Here is a 12031-nt window from a genome sequence, read left to right as displayed (position 1 = left end):
GGACATGTAAATATTAATAAAGCACTTAAAGGAATAGTCAATTTTCTTAAAAGAAAAATCCAGATAATCCACTCACCACCATGTCACCCAAAATGCCGATGTCCCTCCTTGTTCAGTCCAGAAGAAACCATGTTTTTTTGAGGAAAACATTGAAGGACTCTTCTCATTTTAATGGACCTTAATAGAGCCCAACATTTAATACTTAACTCAACACTTAACAGTTTTTTTCAACTGAGTTTCAAAGGTCTATAAACGATCCCAAACGAGGCACCAGGGTCCCATCCAGCGAAACGAGTGTCATTTTTGACAAGAAAAATAAAAAATATGCACTTTTAAACCACAACTTCTCATCTAGATCCGGTTGTGACCCCACGCAATACGTCATGACGTCAAAAGGTCACAGAGGACGAACGCGAAACTCCGCCTCAGTGTTTACAAGTGTGTTGAAAGAGGACCGTTCCGACGTTGTTGTATGTGGAATGATACTAATTAATGTCTTTGTGTCAGTTTATTGTTTAAAATGGTCCGTAAATGTGCGTTTTATATATGTAACACGTGACCTCCCTACGTCACTACCCATTTACGTTAGTTGTGGTTTAAAAGAGCATATTTTCCATTTTTCTTGTCAAAAATGACAATCGCTTCGCCAGACAAGACCCCCACGCCTCGCCCGGGACCGTCCACAGTCCCCCGAAACTCCGCCGAAAAAAACTGTTACGTGTTGAGCCAAGTGCCAAGTATTGGTGTCCACTAAAGTCCATTAAAATGAGAAAAATCCTGCAATGTTTTCCTCAAAAAACACAATCTCTTCCCGACTGAACAGAGAAAGACATCAACATTTTGGATGACATGGTGGTGAGTAAATTTTTCTTTTAAGAAAATGGAATATTCCTTTAATAAAGCCACATAACTTCAGATAACAATTTAACACATTAGTTCAATGCATTCTTTGGCACCTTTAATCCTTTATACAATGATAAGGACATCATCTTTGATAACACGAGAGGTTTTAGACTAACTTACCCATCAAAATGAATTCAGGCAGTGGTCAATTTTTGTGTAAGTTTACAAATAAATTAGGCATGTTTGATGTTAGATTGTATTATTGACAAAAAATTAAGCTACACCCACCACAGCACCAAGTGCAGTCTACTTTACGATTTATTTTACTGAGAGAAACATATCAAAATAACATTTATATCACAAGGAAAAAGAGACTCCTGTTAAAGTGAAGTAAATAACGCCAAATTAAATGTAACGTTACTATTTCCAGCTTACTTATCCGACCAGACAGCTCAACTTTTAAATAGTAATCATAAATTGTGAATCGGAATAAGGTAAGTTAACGAGACAGTTCGAACACTTTATGTACTTGCTTGGTAACTGATTTTTTTCCAAATTAAGAAAACCACAAAAGTATTGCAACATTAGCGTATGAGCCTGGTGTTATTTACCTGTGTTTTATTCTTCCACACTGACATAAGTTTAAGATGGGGACTTTTGTTCTGCACAATCGTTGTGTTATCCGGAAGCGGGACTTTTATTCTGTCCTGTTCGGTTCCGTTCATATGGCTGACGATGGCGAGCGGAGCTGGGCCTGTTTCTGCTCTCTGGACCGAAATCAACCGCTGTGGACAGAATGGGGACTTTAGCAGAGCTCTAAAAGCTGTCAATAAAAGTAAAGAAAAACTATTTAATTATATATGTCGTTAGATGTCCTTAACATAGCTTAAAACAATGCTGTAGTAATGGTTTTCTCCTGTAACGTGTCTAACCTGCAGTGAAGTAGATTCACAAATGCCTAGTTTTTAAACAAACAAAAGAAAAATGCGATTTGATTTCTTTAATTTAACACATTGACTCGTAAAAGCCTCTTCATTTATGTCTTGTTGATGTTTTAGGTGGGTTGTGGAGTTTAGGATTAGTGATTACGTGTCATAGACGACTGGACTTAGTCTAACCAGAATGTTTGACATAAGTGTTACGTTTGTGTTTAAAGCCGCTTTAAAAGTTAACACTTTCTACTTGTTTACTGCAATGTTAGCACATATATGTTCTTTGCAAACAGCAAGTGTATCGCATATCAAATGTTAAGCATTTCCCAATGAAAAATATTTCTATCGTTTTTCTTTTTGCAGTTTTGCATGAAAATAAAGATGACGTAACGGCTCTGCGATGTAAAATTGTCTGTCTGATCCAGAATGGAGGTTTTAAAGAAGCTCTGAATGTAATAAACACTCACACGAAATCTCTGAGCAGGTAAAACAGACACCCAAGTTGCATTGCAATACTGGTTTCATTGGAAAGTAGTATATACATACTGTATGTATGTAATATTGTTTCATACTACCATACATAAAATTTCACAGAACCTTCATTGCATTATGATATTTGAATTATAATCTTTCAGTCTAAATACACTTGAGCAGAAGTTTTATTTTTATATGATGTCTGTCATTGTGTTTCTGTATCTGTAGTGATCTGATCGGGTTTGAGAAGGCCTACTGTGAATACCGTCTCAACAGGGTGGAGAGCGCATTGAAAACGATCGAGGCAATCCCAGAACAAACAGATAAACTGAAGGAACTCTACGGTCAAGTGGTGAGAGAGATAATTATATCATGTCTGTTGTAAGCCACATTTCTAGTGATAACACTGCAAATCAGTTTTTGGACTGGTGCTAAAGGCTTCAGTCCTGCAATATCCAGAATTCAAAGCATTTGAAGAGGTAATTATGTGTGTTTGTGTGTAGCTCTACAGACTGGAACGCTATGATGAGTGTCGTGCTGTGTATAAAGATCTGATCAGAAACTCTCAGGATGAATATGAGGAGGAGAGGAAGACGAATCTGTCCGCTGTGTTGGCAGCCCAGAGCACTTGGGAGAACACGGCACCGGAAGAGACCCACAAGGCATTTTTGATGCTGAATGCTGCTCTAATAAATTTACACAACAGCTGAATTATGTTATGTAATTGATGCCATTTTAAATGCACAAAGTATATAAATAATGAAAATGACAAAAACATAGTTTAAATCTGATGCTTCTTCATTTACACAGAAGCAAAGTAGCATCAGATTTGTATTTAAACTTAGGTGGCTTAGAACAGCCATATCAGATGTTATAAATATCAAAAACAGACACTCCTTACATACAGCAACTAGATTAAATGTGTGGTGCTGGGGTGCACTTGATGCTCATACAATTTCTCTGAGTTCTACACAGCTGTTCATGACAAGTCAAACTTCTCAAAAAACTTTTTTGTGTACATATCACGGTGTATGCCACTGTCAAATGCAAAGCCGTGCAAAGCTGTGGCCGCGTTTTACGAAAACCTAGGGTATTTCATAATTTCCTCTGGGCATACAAGGACATTCTCAAATAACTATAATACCACATTATATGTGTACATACTCCACCAACGTGTAAAAAAAAAACATACTAAAGACTGCACGCTGTACACTGACAACAACAATAAGTAAGCAAAAATAGAAACTGAAAATGCAAATGCAACTCCAGCAACAGAACTAAAACAAGATAATATCAACACAGAACATTTTGCTTTAGAATCGCTTCATGTGGTATAGCATGAAGTCGGACACACGTGTAAATTAGTAATGTACCAATGTTCTTCTAAAAATATTTAAAATGATCATCATTATAGCCTGTTAATTTCTGCTGTTTTGTCTGAATGCTGCTAGACAATATGCAAACACCACCCCTGGTGCGATGTGTAGTTTATATGACTCTTATGTCATTTCAACGCATGCGTAATGCAATCTCCTGTCCTACATTCTCCTGTAAGCGCCGGTTACAAAAATCTGTGTACATGCAGTACGCGTATACTATTCTGATGACGAAATTTGCATCATGTGCAATGTACGCAAACTCTCGCCTACGTGTAAAAAAGGAAATATGCTTAAGGGTTAATTTTCATGTAAGATGGAAAGGCATGCCTAGTTTTATATGACACTTGTCATATATTAATTAACTCAATTTGATAGTCGAAGAAAAAGTAAACACCACCGTATTAGATTATAATCCATTAATGAGGAGGACAGTAAATATTGGCATCAATTTTTTTTTCAAAAAAAGGGGCTCATTTTCTAGCTCCCCTAGAACTAAACATTTGATTTTTACTGTTTTGAAATCCATTCAGCCGATCTCCGGGTCTGGCAGTACCACTTTTAGCATAGCTTAGCATAATCTATTGAATCTGATTGGACCATTAGCATCATGCTCAAAAATGACCAATGGGTTTCGATGTTTTTCCTATTTAAAACTTCACTCTTCTGTAGTTAGTTCTGTAGTCCCCTTGGTAACTTTCAATAGCAGGGGACTTTTTTTCGGGCACTACGTAATATCATTGTGCCTGCTGCAGCCATGTTATGGCAGCAAAGTCCTTGATTATTACGCAAGTATAGTTCCTAGCCATATATGCCTAGAAAATCGCAACTTTTAATTTTCTGTTGGTCTTAGTACACAATGTAACTACGGAAGAGTCAAGTTTTAAATGGGAAAAATATCGAGTCTATTTGGTCATTTTTGAGCGCAATGCTAATGGTCCATTCACATTCAATGGATTTTGCTAAGCTATGTTAAAAGTGGTACCGCCAGACTCTGAGATCAGCTGAATGGATTCCAAAACAGTAAAAATCAAGTGTTGAATTCTGAGGGAGCTAGAAAATTTGCCTATTTTCAAAAAAGTGGAGTGTCCCTTTAATATCATTTATTTGGTACTTCATATATCTAATAATTTTCCTATTTTTGTGCTTCTTTTCTTTGTCTTTCCTGTAAAGCTGCTTTGAAACAATGCAACACTGTAAAAAAGCGCTATATAAATAAACTTGCCATGACGTTCTGTTTGTATTCAGGAAGATCTGGGTTTACCTGAGAGCTCCTACGAGCTGTGTTACAATGCTGCCTGCTGTCTGATTGGTCAAGCGCAGCTCAGCCAGGCCATGACGAAACTACAGAAAGCTGAAGGTAAGAAGACTGTCCTTAATTAAAAAAAAAAAGACTTCTAGTGTGTTTTTAATATAAACCGTAAGATACAGATGTTTTACCGTAAATCATAGGCGTATTAGACTGGGCTCATAAAATCTGTAGGAAAGAAACGTTTAGTTTTTTATGATTTGTGCGGGGAACCAACTGATCCGGATACGATCTGTCCCAGTTGCATAATCCTGTGGCTCTGTCTTGCCAGCCGTGCCTACGCGCTTTCGCTTTGAGTCTTCGCTGATGCAGGTGATCGAATTTTTAATCGGTTCATGTTTGTCTTGTTTTTCCAGAGTTGTGCAGGAAGTCTCTGGCTGAGGACTCAGTGAGTAATTCCTCTTTCTTTTATCACCACTTAATATGTTGTATGTCAACGGAAGCATCTCTATAGACGGTTTCATCAGGCACACGCGCGTCGTCGCAGTTAGGTGTCTGTGCGTAACTTAACTTTCGGTCTCTGGTTGTTTAATGGTTTGGCTAGTGGCTAAACTGAACTGTGGAACATATACCTCGTCGAAAATAACACATGTTTTGGTTTCCTAAAGACGAGGGGAGACGACGATCATGTGAAGGGAGGTTCATGGCAGCCGATCTGTAATTAACATTGTATACATTATATAGTACACATTTTAGATGGTAACGTCAGCTCAGTGTAGTTTTTGAAATACTTTAGCTATGATCTGAACTAAGCTAATCTGCTTGTTGTATATTTAGCTTGTTATCAGAAATAAACTACTCTAAAAGGACAAAAAAGCATTTATGCTTGTTCCACAAAAGACGTTCGTTTCTGTTGTTACTGCTGAAACCATCTATAATGGTTTGCACATGCTCGCTGTTTGGTTTGTGATTGAGAAGATGTAATGTGTTTATGTAGGATGTGATGGAGGAGGATATTGACGCTGAGCTGGCCGTCATTCACTCTCAGATGGCTTATGTGATGCAGCTTCAGGGCCGAACCGAAGATGCTCTTCAACTCTACAATCAAGTCATCAAACTCAAGTCAGTTTCTGTCAAAAACAAATGCTCACGTGCTGGCTGTGTAAATGTTAATGCTGTTTATTTTAAATTTTGTCTGTTGTGTTTGTGTTCAGACCGTCTGATGGGGGTCTGCTGGCTGTTACTGCCAATAACATCATCACCATTAACAAGGTAAATAATGCGGATGAACAGTTTGTGTTCTTTAAACGTGCCGTTTAAGGTGTTTAAATGTGTCAAGGGTTTTTTCCACCTTTCTACATAAATGTTAAAGAAACAAAATCCTTAAAAGAAAAATGCAGATAATTACTTGATGTCTTTCTTTGTTCAGTCGAGAAGAAATAATGTTTTTTGAGGAAAACATTGCAGGATTTTTCTCATTTTAATGGACTTTAATGGACACCAACACTTAACACTTAACTAAACACGTAACAGTTTTTATCAACGGAGGTTCAAAGGACTATAAAAGATCTCAAGCGAGGCATAAGGGTCTCATCTAGCGAAACAATTGTTATTTTTGACAAGAAAAATATAAATATGCAGTTTTAAACCACAACTTTTTGTCTAGATCCGGTCCAGCGCGACCTAACGTAAATGCGTAGTGACATAGAGAGGTCACGTGTTACATATATAAAACGCACATTTGCGGACCATTGTAAACAATAAACTGACACAAAGACATTACTTAGTATCATTCCACATACAACAATGTAGGAACGGTCCTCTTTCAACACACTTGTAAACACTGGGGCGGAGTTTCGCGTTTGTCCTCTGTGACCTCTTGACGTCATGACGTATTGCGTGAGGTCACGCTGACGCTTTCAGGACCGGACCTAGACGAGAAATTGTGGTAAATCATGTAAATCCTGCAATGTTTTCCTCAACAAACATAATTTCTTCTCGACCGAACAAAGAAAGACACCAACACCCTGGACGGTGGTGAGCAAACTATCTGGATTTTTCTTTTAAGAAAATTGACTATTCCTTTAAGTAGCCACACTTCCAATCATGTAGACTCCGGTTCTTACTTTCATCTTCTTGTTAATGTAGTTTTTTAAAATCGCTTTAAATCTGCGTTTCTGATTTTGTTGAATCTTTCAGGACCAAAACGTGTTCGACTCCAAGAAGAAGGTGAAGCTAACCAACGCTGAGGGCGTGGAGCACAAACTGGCCAAAAAACAGCTGCAGGCCATCGAAATCAACAAAGCCCTGCTGGCTATGTACACTAACCAGGTGACGCAAGCAACATACGCAAATACTTTTCGGTCTATAACTGAAAGTATGATCGTGACCTCTTGTGTTTCGCCCCATCGCAGGCGGAGCAGTGCGGTAAGTTGTTGTCGAACCTGCAGTCGCAGAACCCAGGTCACCCCAGACCGGTTCTCATTCGGGTGGCCCAGCTGTGCCGTGAGAAGCAGCACAACAAAGCCATCGAGCTGCTACAGGTACTGGAAAAAAGGTTCTCCTGCGTGTAATTTTGATTTGTGCCGTCAGTGAGGGTTTGTAATCATTTTATCTGTCTTGTAGCGGTTTGCGGATCAACATCCTGAAAGTGCGTCTGAAATCAAACTCACCATGGCTCAGCTGTATCTGACACAAGGTACATGCACTGAATGAAATACACACTCAAATCCGCTGCTTCCCAGGTTGAAGGCTCTTTAACTCTTTCCTTGCCATTGACGAGTTAGCGCTTCCCTGGCAATGACAAGTTTTCTGGCAATCAGTATTTCCACTATTATCCACCAGGTGGCGCTCTTACCCAACTTATAAAACCCGGAAGTATTTCCTTAGGGCAAACAGTTCAAACTGTTTAAACAAAACATTTTTGAGAATCGCTCTGAAATTGATCTCTATCAAAAGTCCTATTCAAAAATTTAATTATCAAAATTTGGTAATTTTGAAGAACCCTATCCATGTTTAAGAGGTAATTAAAAGAGTACAAATGAAGGTAGGATGACACGCTTTTTTTAAAGCAGAGGGTCTGTTCTTTCATTTGATATATTGTATGTTTATATATTTAAGGAAAAACATTCTCTGGAAGGCATTAAACTTTGGTGAAAATCATAAAAAAAATGCTGCCGCTGGCTGGCAACTTTATTTTAAAAAACGATGGCGGGGAAAGAGTTAAAATGGGACCCTTAAATGCCAGCTGCTTTTCTTGAAAGATAGAACGAATGAATTCTTCATAGCTTGGCTATCCCGCGATTCATTGCGCAATATTTTAAAATAAACATTCAAAATTTGAGGTAAATTAAAGTTCATATTAAGGTCTTTATCAATGTTTTAATATAATAAATGATGTTTTGTATTGATATTATCGCTGCAAAACTCTGTATGTTGCATTTAAATTGGGCATATTTCCTGTACACTGCAAAAAATGACTTTCTTACTTAGTATTTTTGTCTTGTTTTCAGTAAAAATATCTAAAAATTCTTAATTTAAGTTGTATTTTCATGATAAACAAAATGACCTAGGACAAAAAGTGTAGTTTTTAGACGAAAAATATAAAATTTTAGCAAATTTGTTCTTAAAACAAGCAAAAAATAAATAAATCTGCCAATGGAACAAGAAAATTTTCTTGAATTAAGTGTTTATGAAAAAAACTTTATATTTTATAAGTTTATATTTTTTGTCTAAAAACTAGACTTATTTTCCTAGGTCATTTTTCTTATCACGAAAATACATCTTAATTTATGCATTTTTAGATATTTTTTTACTGAAAACTAAGTAAGTTTTTGCAGTGTTTACTGTTGGGGTAGTTTTAATCTACATCAATGCATCATATTCTCTAATATGACAAAATGGAACTAGAAATGTTTATTTTAGAGTCAAAAATGTCTCTGCTGCGTCCCGTTGCTGTCAATAGATGACAGGAACAGCAGGTGACGTAACTAAAAATCCTTCGTAGGCTCATCGTCTCATTTCAGTTTGCTTTGTATACTTCAGAGGCTGCATTCTTCAAGTCTTGATTCTTCCATTTGAATTGTAAGGCAGCTATAGTAAAGGCAAGAGAACTTTTGGAGTTTAAAGAGTCAATTATTTCTCTACCCCCACAGGTCATGTGACTAAAGCTTGTGACATCCTGAAGTCAATAGAAGACTTTAAATACAAGCTAGGAATGGTAAGATTCGATTTGTTGAAAACGTGAAAACATGTGGTATTGTGATTTACAGTATTTCGATGTTTTCGAACAGATTTCTGCTCTGGTCACGTTGTACACGCACGAAGAAGACATGGACAGCGCGATCGACGTCTTCACGCAGGCCATCCAGTATTATCAGTCCGAGCAGGTAAAACACAGTTTGTCTGAAAACTCGAGAGCCGTTTAACTCTGTCTCTAACATCTCTTCTCCTCCGTCAGCACGGGTCTGATGCTCACCTTTGTCTGGTACGAGAGGCTGCCAACTACAAGCTGAAGTACGGCCGTAAGAAGGAGGCGATCAGTGACCTGGAGCAGCTGTGGAAACAGAACAATAAAGACATTCATACGCTGGCTCAGCTCATCTCTGCGTACTCACTGGTGGATCAGGAAAAGGCCAAAGCGTATCCTTAAATACACCTCAGTAATTAATCAAATTATCCACAAAACATCCAACTTTGAGTGAGCAATAAGTGTTATCTGGTGTAACTGTAGTAGGAACGGCAAGTTATGGCATAGTGTATTTAAATGTTTTCCTGAGCGTTCAATCTTTCAGGTTGAGTAAGCACCTTCCTTCTCCAGACTCAATGTCTTTTAAAGTGAACGTTGATGAACTGGAGAACTCGCACGGAGCCACATACGTCAGGAAAAAAGCTGCTAAAGTTGTTGGAGAAACTCCACCGAAAGAGCAGGGGTAAAACATTTGTGTATTAAGACTCGCTGTATCAGAGTTAACGTGTTTTTTTTTTCAGTTTAAATATGCTATGTTGGATCTCATGTTCACATCATTGTTCTCTTATTCAACACACTTGTTTTAGGCCTGAAGATGTTAAAAAGAAGAAGAAAAAGAAGAAGGGTATGTCTGCCATTAGCGTTGATTTATTTTTTAAGCTGTATTGAAAACTATTAGTTGTGTTTTTTTAAAATCATTGAATTGTTCACGTTTTGCTCCTTTTCAGGTAAACTGCCAAAGAACCACGACCCCAAATCGACTCCAGACCCCGAGCGATGGTTGCCGATGCGAGAGCGCTCGTACTACCGCGGCAGGAAGAAGGGCAAGAAGAAGGAGCAGGTGGGCCGTGGTACGCAGGGCGCAACCTCAGGAGCTACTGCAGAGCTGTAAGTTCACCAACGCCTAAAAACTGATCTGAAGGGTATTAGTTAGAAAGAAATGAACCTAAGTGACCTCCCCTAGTAAGACTGGGTGATCTGTTTAATATTGGGAATTACCGTGGCAAAAAATAAGATTAAATTACAGAATATTGTGAGTATCAAATATTTATGATAATTAAGATTGTGAGTGAGTACAAGTGAGTGAGTACAAGTGAGTGAGTACAAGTGAGTGAGTACAAGTGAGTGAGTACAAGTGAGTGAGTACAAGTGAGTGAGTACAAGTGAGTGAGTACAAGTGAGTGAGTACAAGTGAGTGAGTACAAGTGAGTGAGTACAAGTGAGTGAGTACAAGTGAGTGAGTACAAGTGAGTGAGTACAAGTGAGTGAGTGAGTACAAGTGAGTGAGTGAGTACAAGTGAGTGAGTACAAGTGAGTGAGTGAGTACAAGTGAGTGAGTGAGTACAAGTGAGTGAGTACAAGTGAGTGAGTGAGTACAAGTGAGTGAGTGAGTACAAGTGAGTGAGTGAGTACAAGTGAGTGAGTGAGTACAAGTGAGTGAGTGAGTACAAGTGAGTGAGTGAGTACAAGTGAGTGAGTGAGTACAAGTGAGTGAGTGAGTACAAGTGAGTGAGTACAAGTGAGTGAGTACAAGTGAGTGAGTACAAGTGAGTGAGTACAAGTGAGTGAGTACAAGTGAGTGAGTACAAGTGAGTGAGTACAAGTGAGCAATTTCACTCTCCCTCGTTGCCTCAAAATGAACATGCACGTTTGTTAAGAAAAGTTTATCTAATCCTCGTTTACATTTTTATATTTCAAAATACACACACACACACACACACACATTCATTCTTTAACAACTGCCCCACTGCAGTGAATTGGTGCATTACCATCGTTGTTAAAATACTGCTACCGTCACAAAAAAATTTTAATTGGGGCATATAATTCCTTATAATTATCTCTTGATATATCTTCTTTTGCACTAGAATATCCCATTTTAGTTATAATTTTTGTGGCTGGATCCTAATGCAGCATTGCAAATATTTTGTTTGAACTGTGAGCTAAAGGTTTTACAGCACTGAGTTTTTATTTGGTTTTCAGTGATGCCAGTAAGACGGCCAGCAGTCCACCCACCTCACCTCGACCCGGCTCAGGAACAGCCAGCACCACGAGTAACGCGGTGCCTCCACGACAACAGAAACCTGCCGCACCTGGAGCTTCTCGTAAAAAAGCACCACCGAAGAAGAAAAAGGGTGGGAAAGGAGGATGGTAGAAAAAGAGACAAATGATTCAATCTGAAATAATTAGCTCGTTTCTTGAAGGATTGTTTGTTTGGTTTTGAAACATTGAAAAGCAGAGTTGTAAGGATAAAGATGCCACATCCCCTTCTAGTGGTCCGGAGGATGAATTGCGCAAATGTTTCGGTTCTAAAATATGGAAGGGGTTTTCAGAGTCTAAGGATGAGTGATAATGCAGGAATAAACAGGAATCATTTAAGGAAATAAGTCAGATTTTTGTCTTTTGTTTTAATCATTCAGTCCATTGTTCATTACTGTAACTGTAAGGGCATTTTTTATATCTGCATTACAAGTTGGTTTTTTTCACCCTTATTTTATTCCCGCTTGATAAATGTTGGCTCAAGTATAAGACGATGTTATCATTTTACAATAGAGGCTCTTTATGCAAAGTTGAAATATATTTATTTTTAAACTCCTGAATATAAAAACTCAATCCTAATTTTAATTTTGAACAAAAGTCCATCAGAAAACATGAAATCCAGCCTTAATAAAGAGATTCCTGAAACAGATTT

At 38.0% G+C, this 12031-nt stretch overlaps 1 protein-coding gene across 1 annotated transcript; it reads left to right on the top strand.

Moving 5' to 3' along the window:
- Nucleotides 1-1523: 1523 nt before the first annotated feature.
- Nucleotides 1524-12028, top strand: srp72 (signal recognition particle 72). Its single transcript, XM_073854429.1, has 18 exons — nt 1524-1678; nt 2139-2259; nt 2478-2601; nt 2753-2901; nt 4879-4985; nt 5291-5322; nt 5872-5996; nt 6089-6146; nt 7074-7205; nt 7289-7417; nt 7500-7572; nt 9029-9093; nt 9167-9262; nt 9334-9515; nt 9668-9805; nt 9930-9967; nt 10071-10230; nt 11323-12028. Exons 1-18 carry the CDS (start codon nt 1579-1581, stop codon nt 11492-11494), a joined length of 2001 nt encoding a protein of 666 aa, XP_073710530.1. The 5' UTR covers nt 1524-1578; the 3' UTR covers nt 11495-12028.
- The last annotated feature ends 3 nt before the right edge of the window (nt 12029-12031 follow it).

Source organism: Misgurnus anguillicaudatus, chromosome 16 (genome assembly GCF_027580225.2).
Source record: "Misgurnus anguillicaudatus chromosome 16, ASM2758022v2, whole genome shotgun sequence".
Lineage (NCBI taxonomy): Eukaryota > Metazoa > Chordata > Actinopteri > Cypriniformes > Cobitidae > Misgurnus > Misgurnus anguillicaudatus.
The sequence above is the reverse complement of the archived record's forward strand: the minus strand, read 5'-3'. Positions and strand labels throughout refer to the sequence as shown.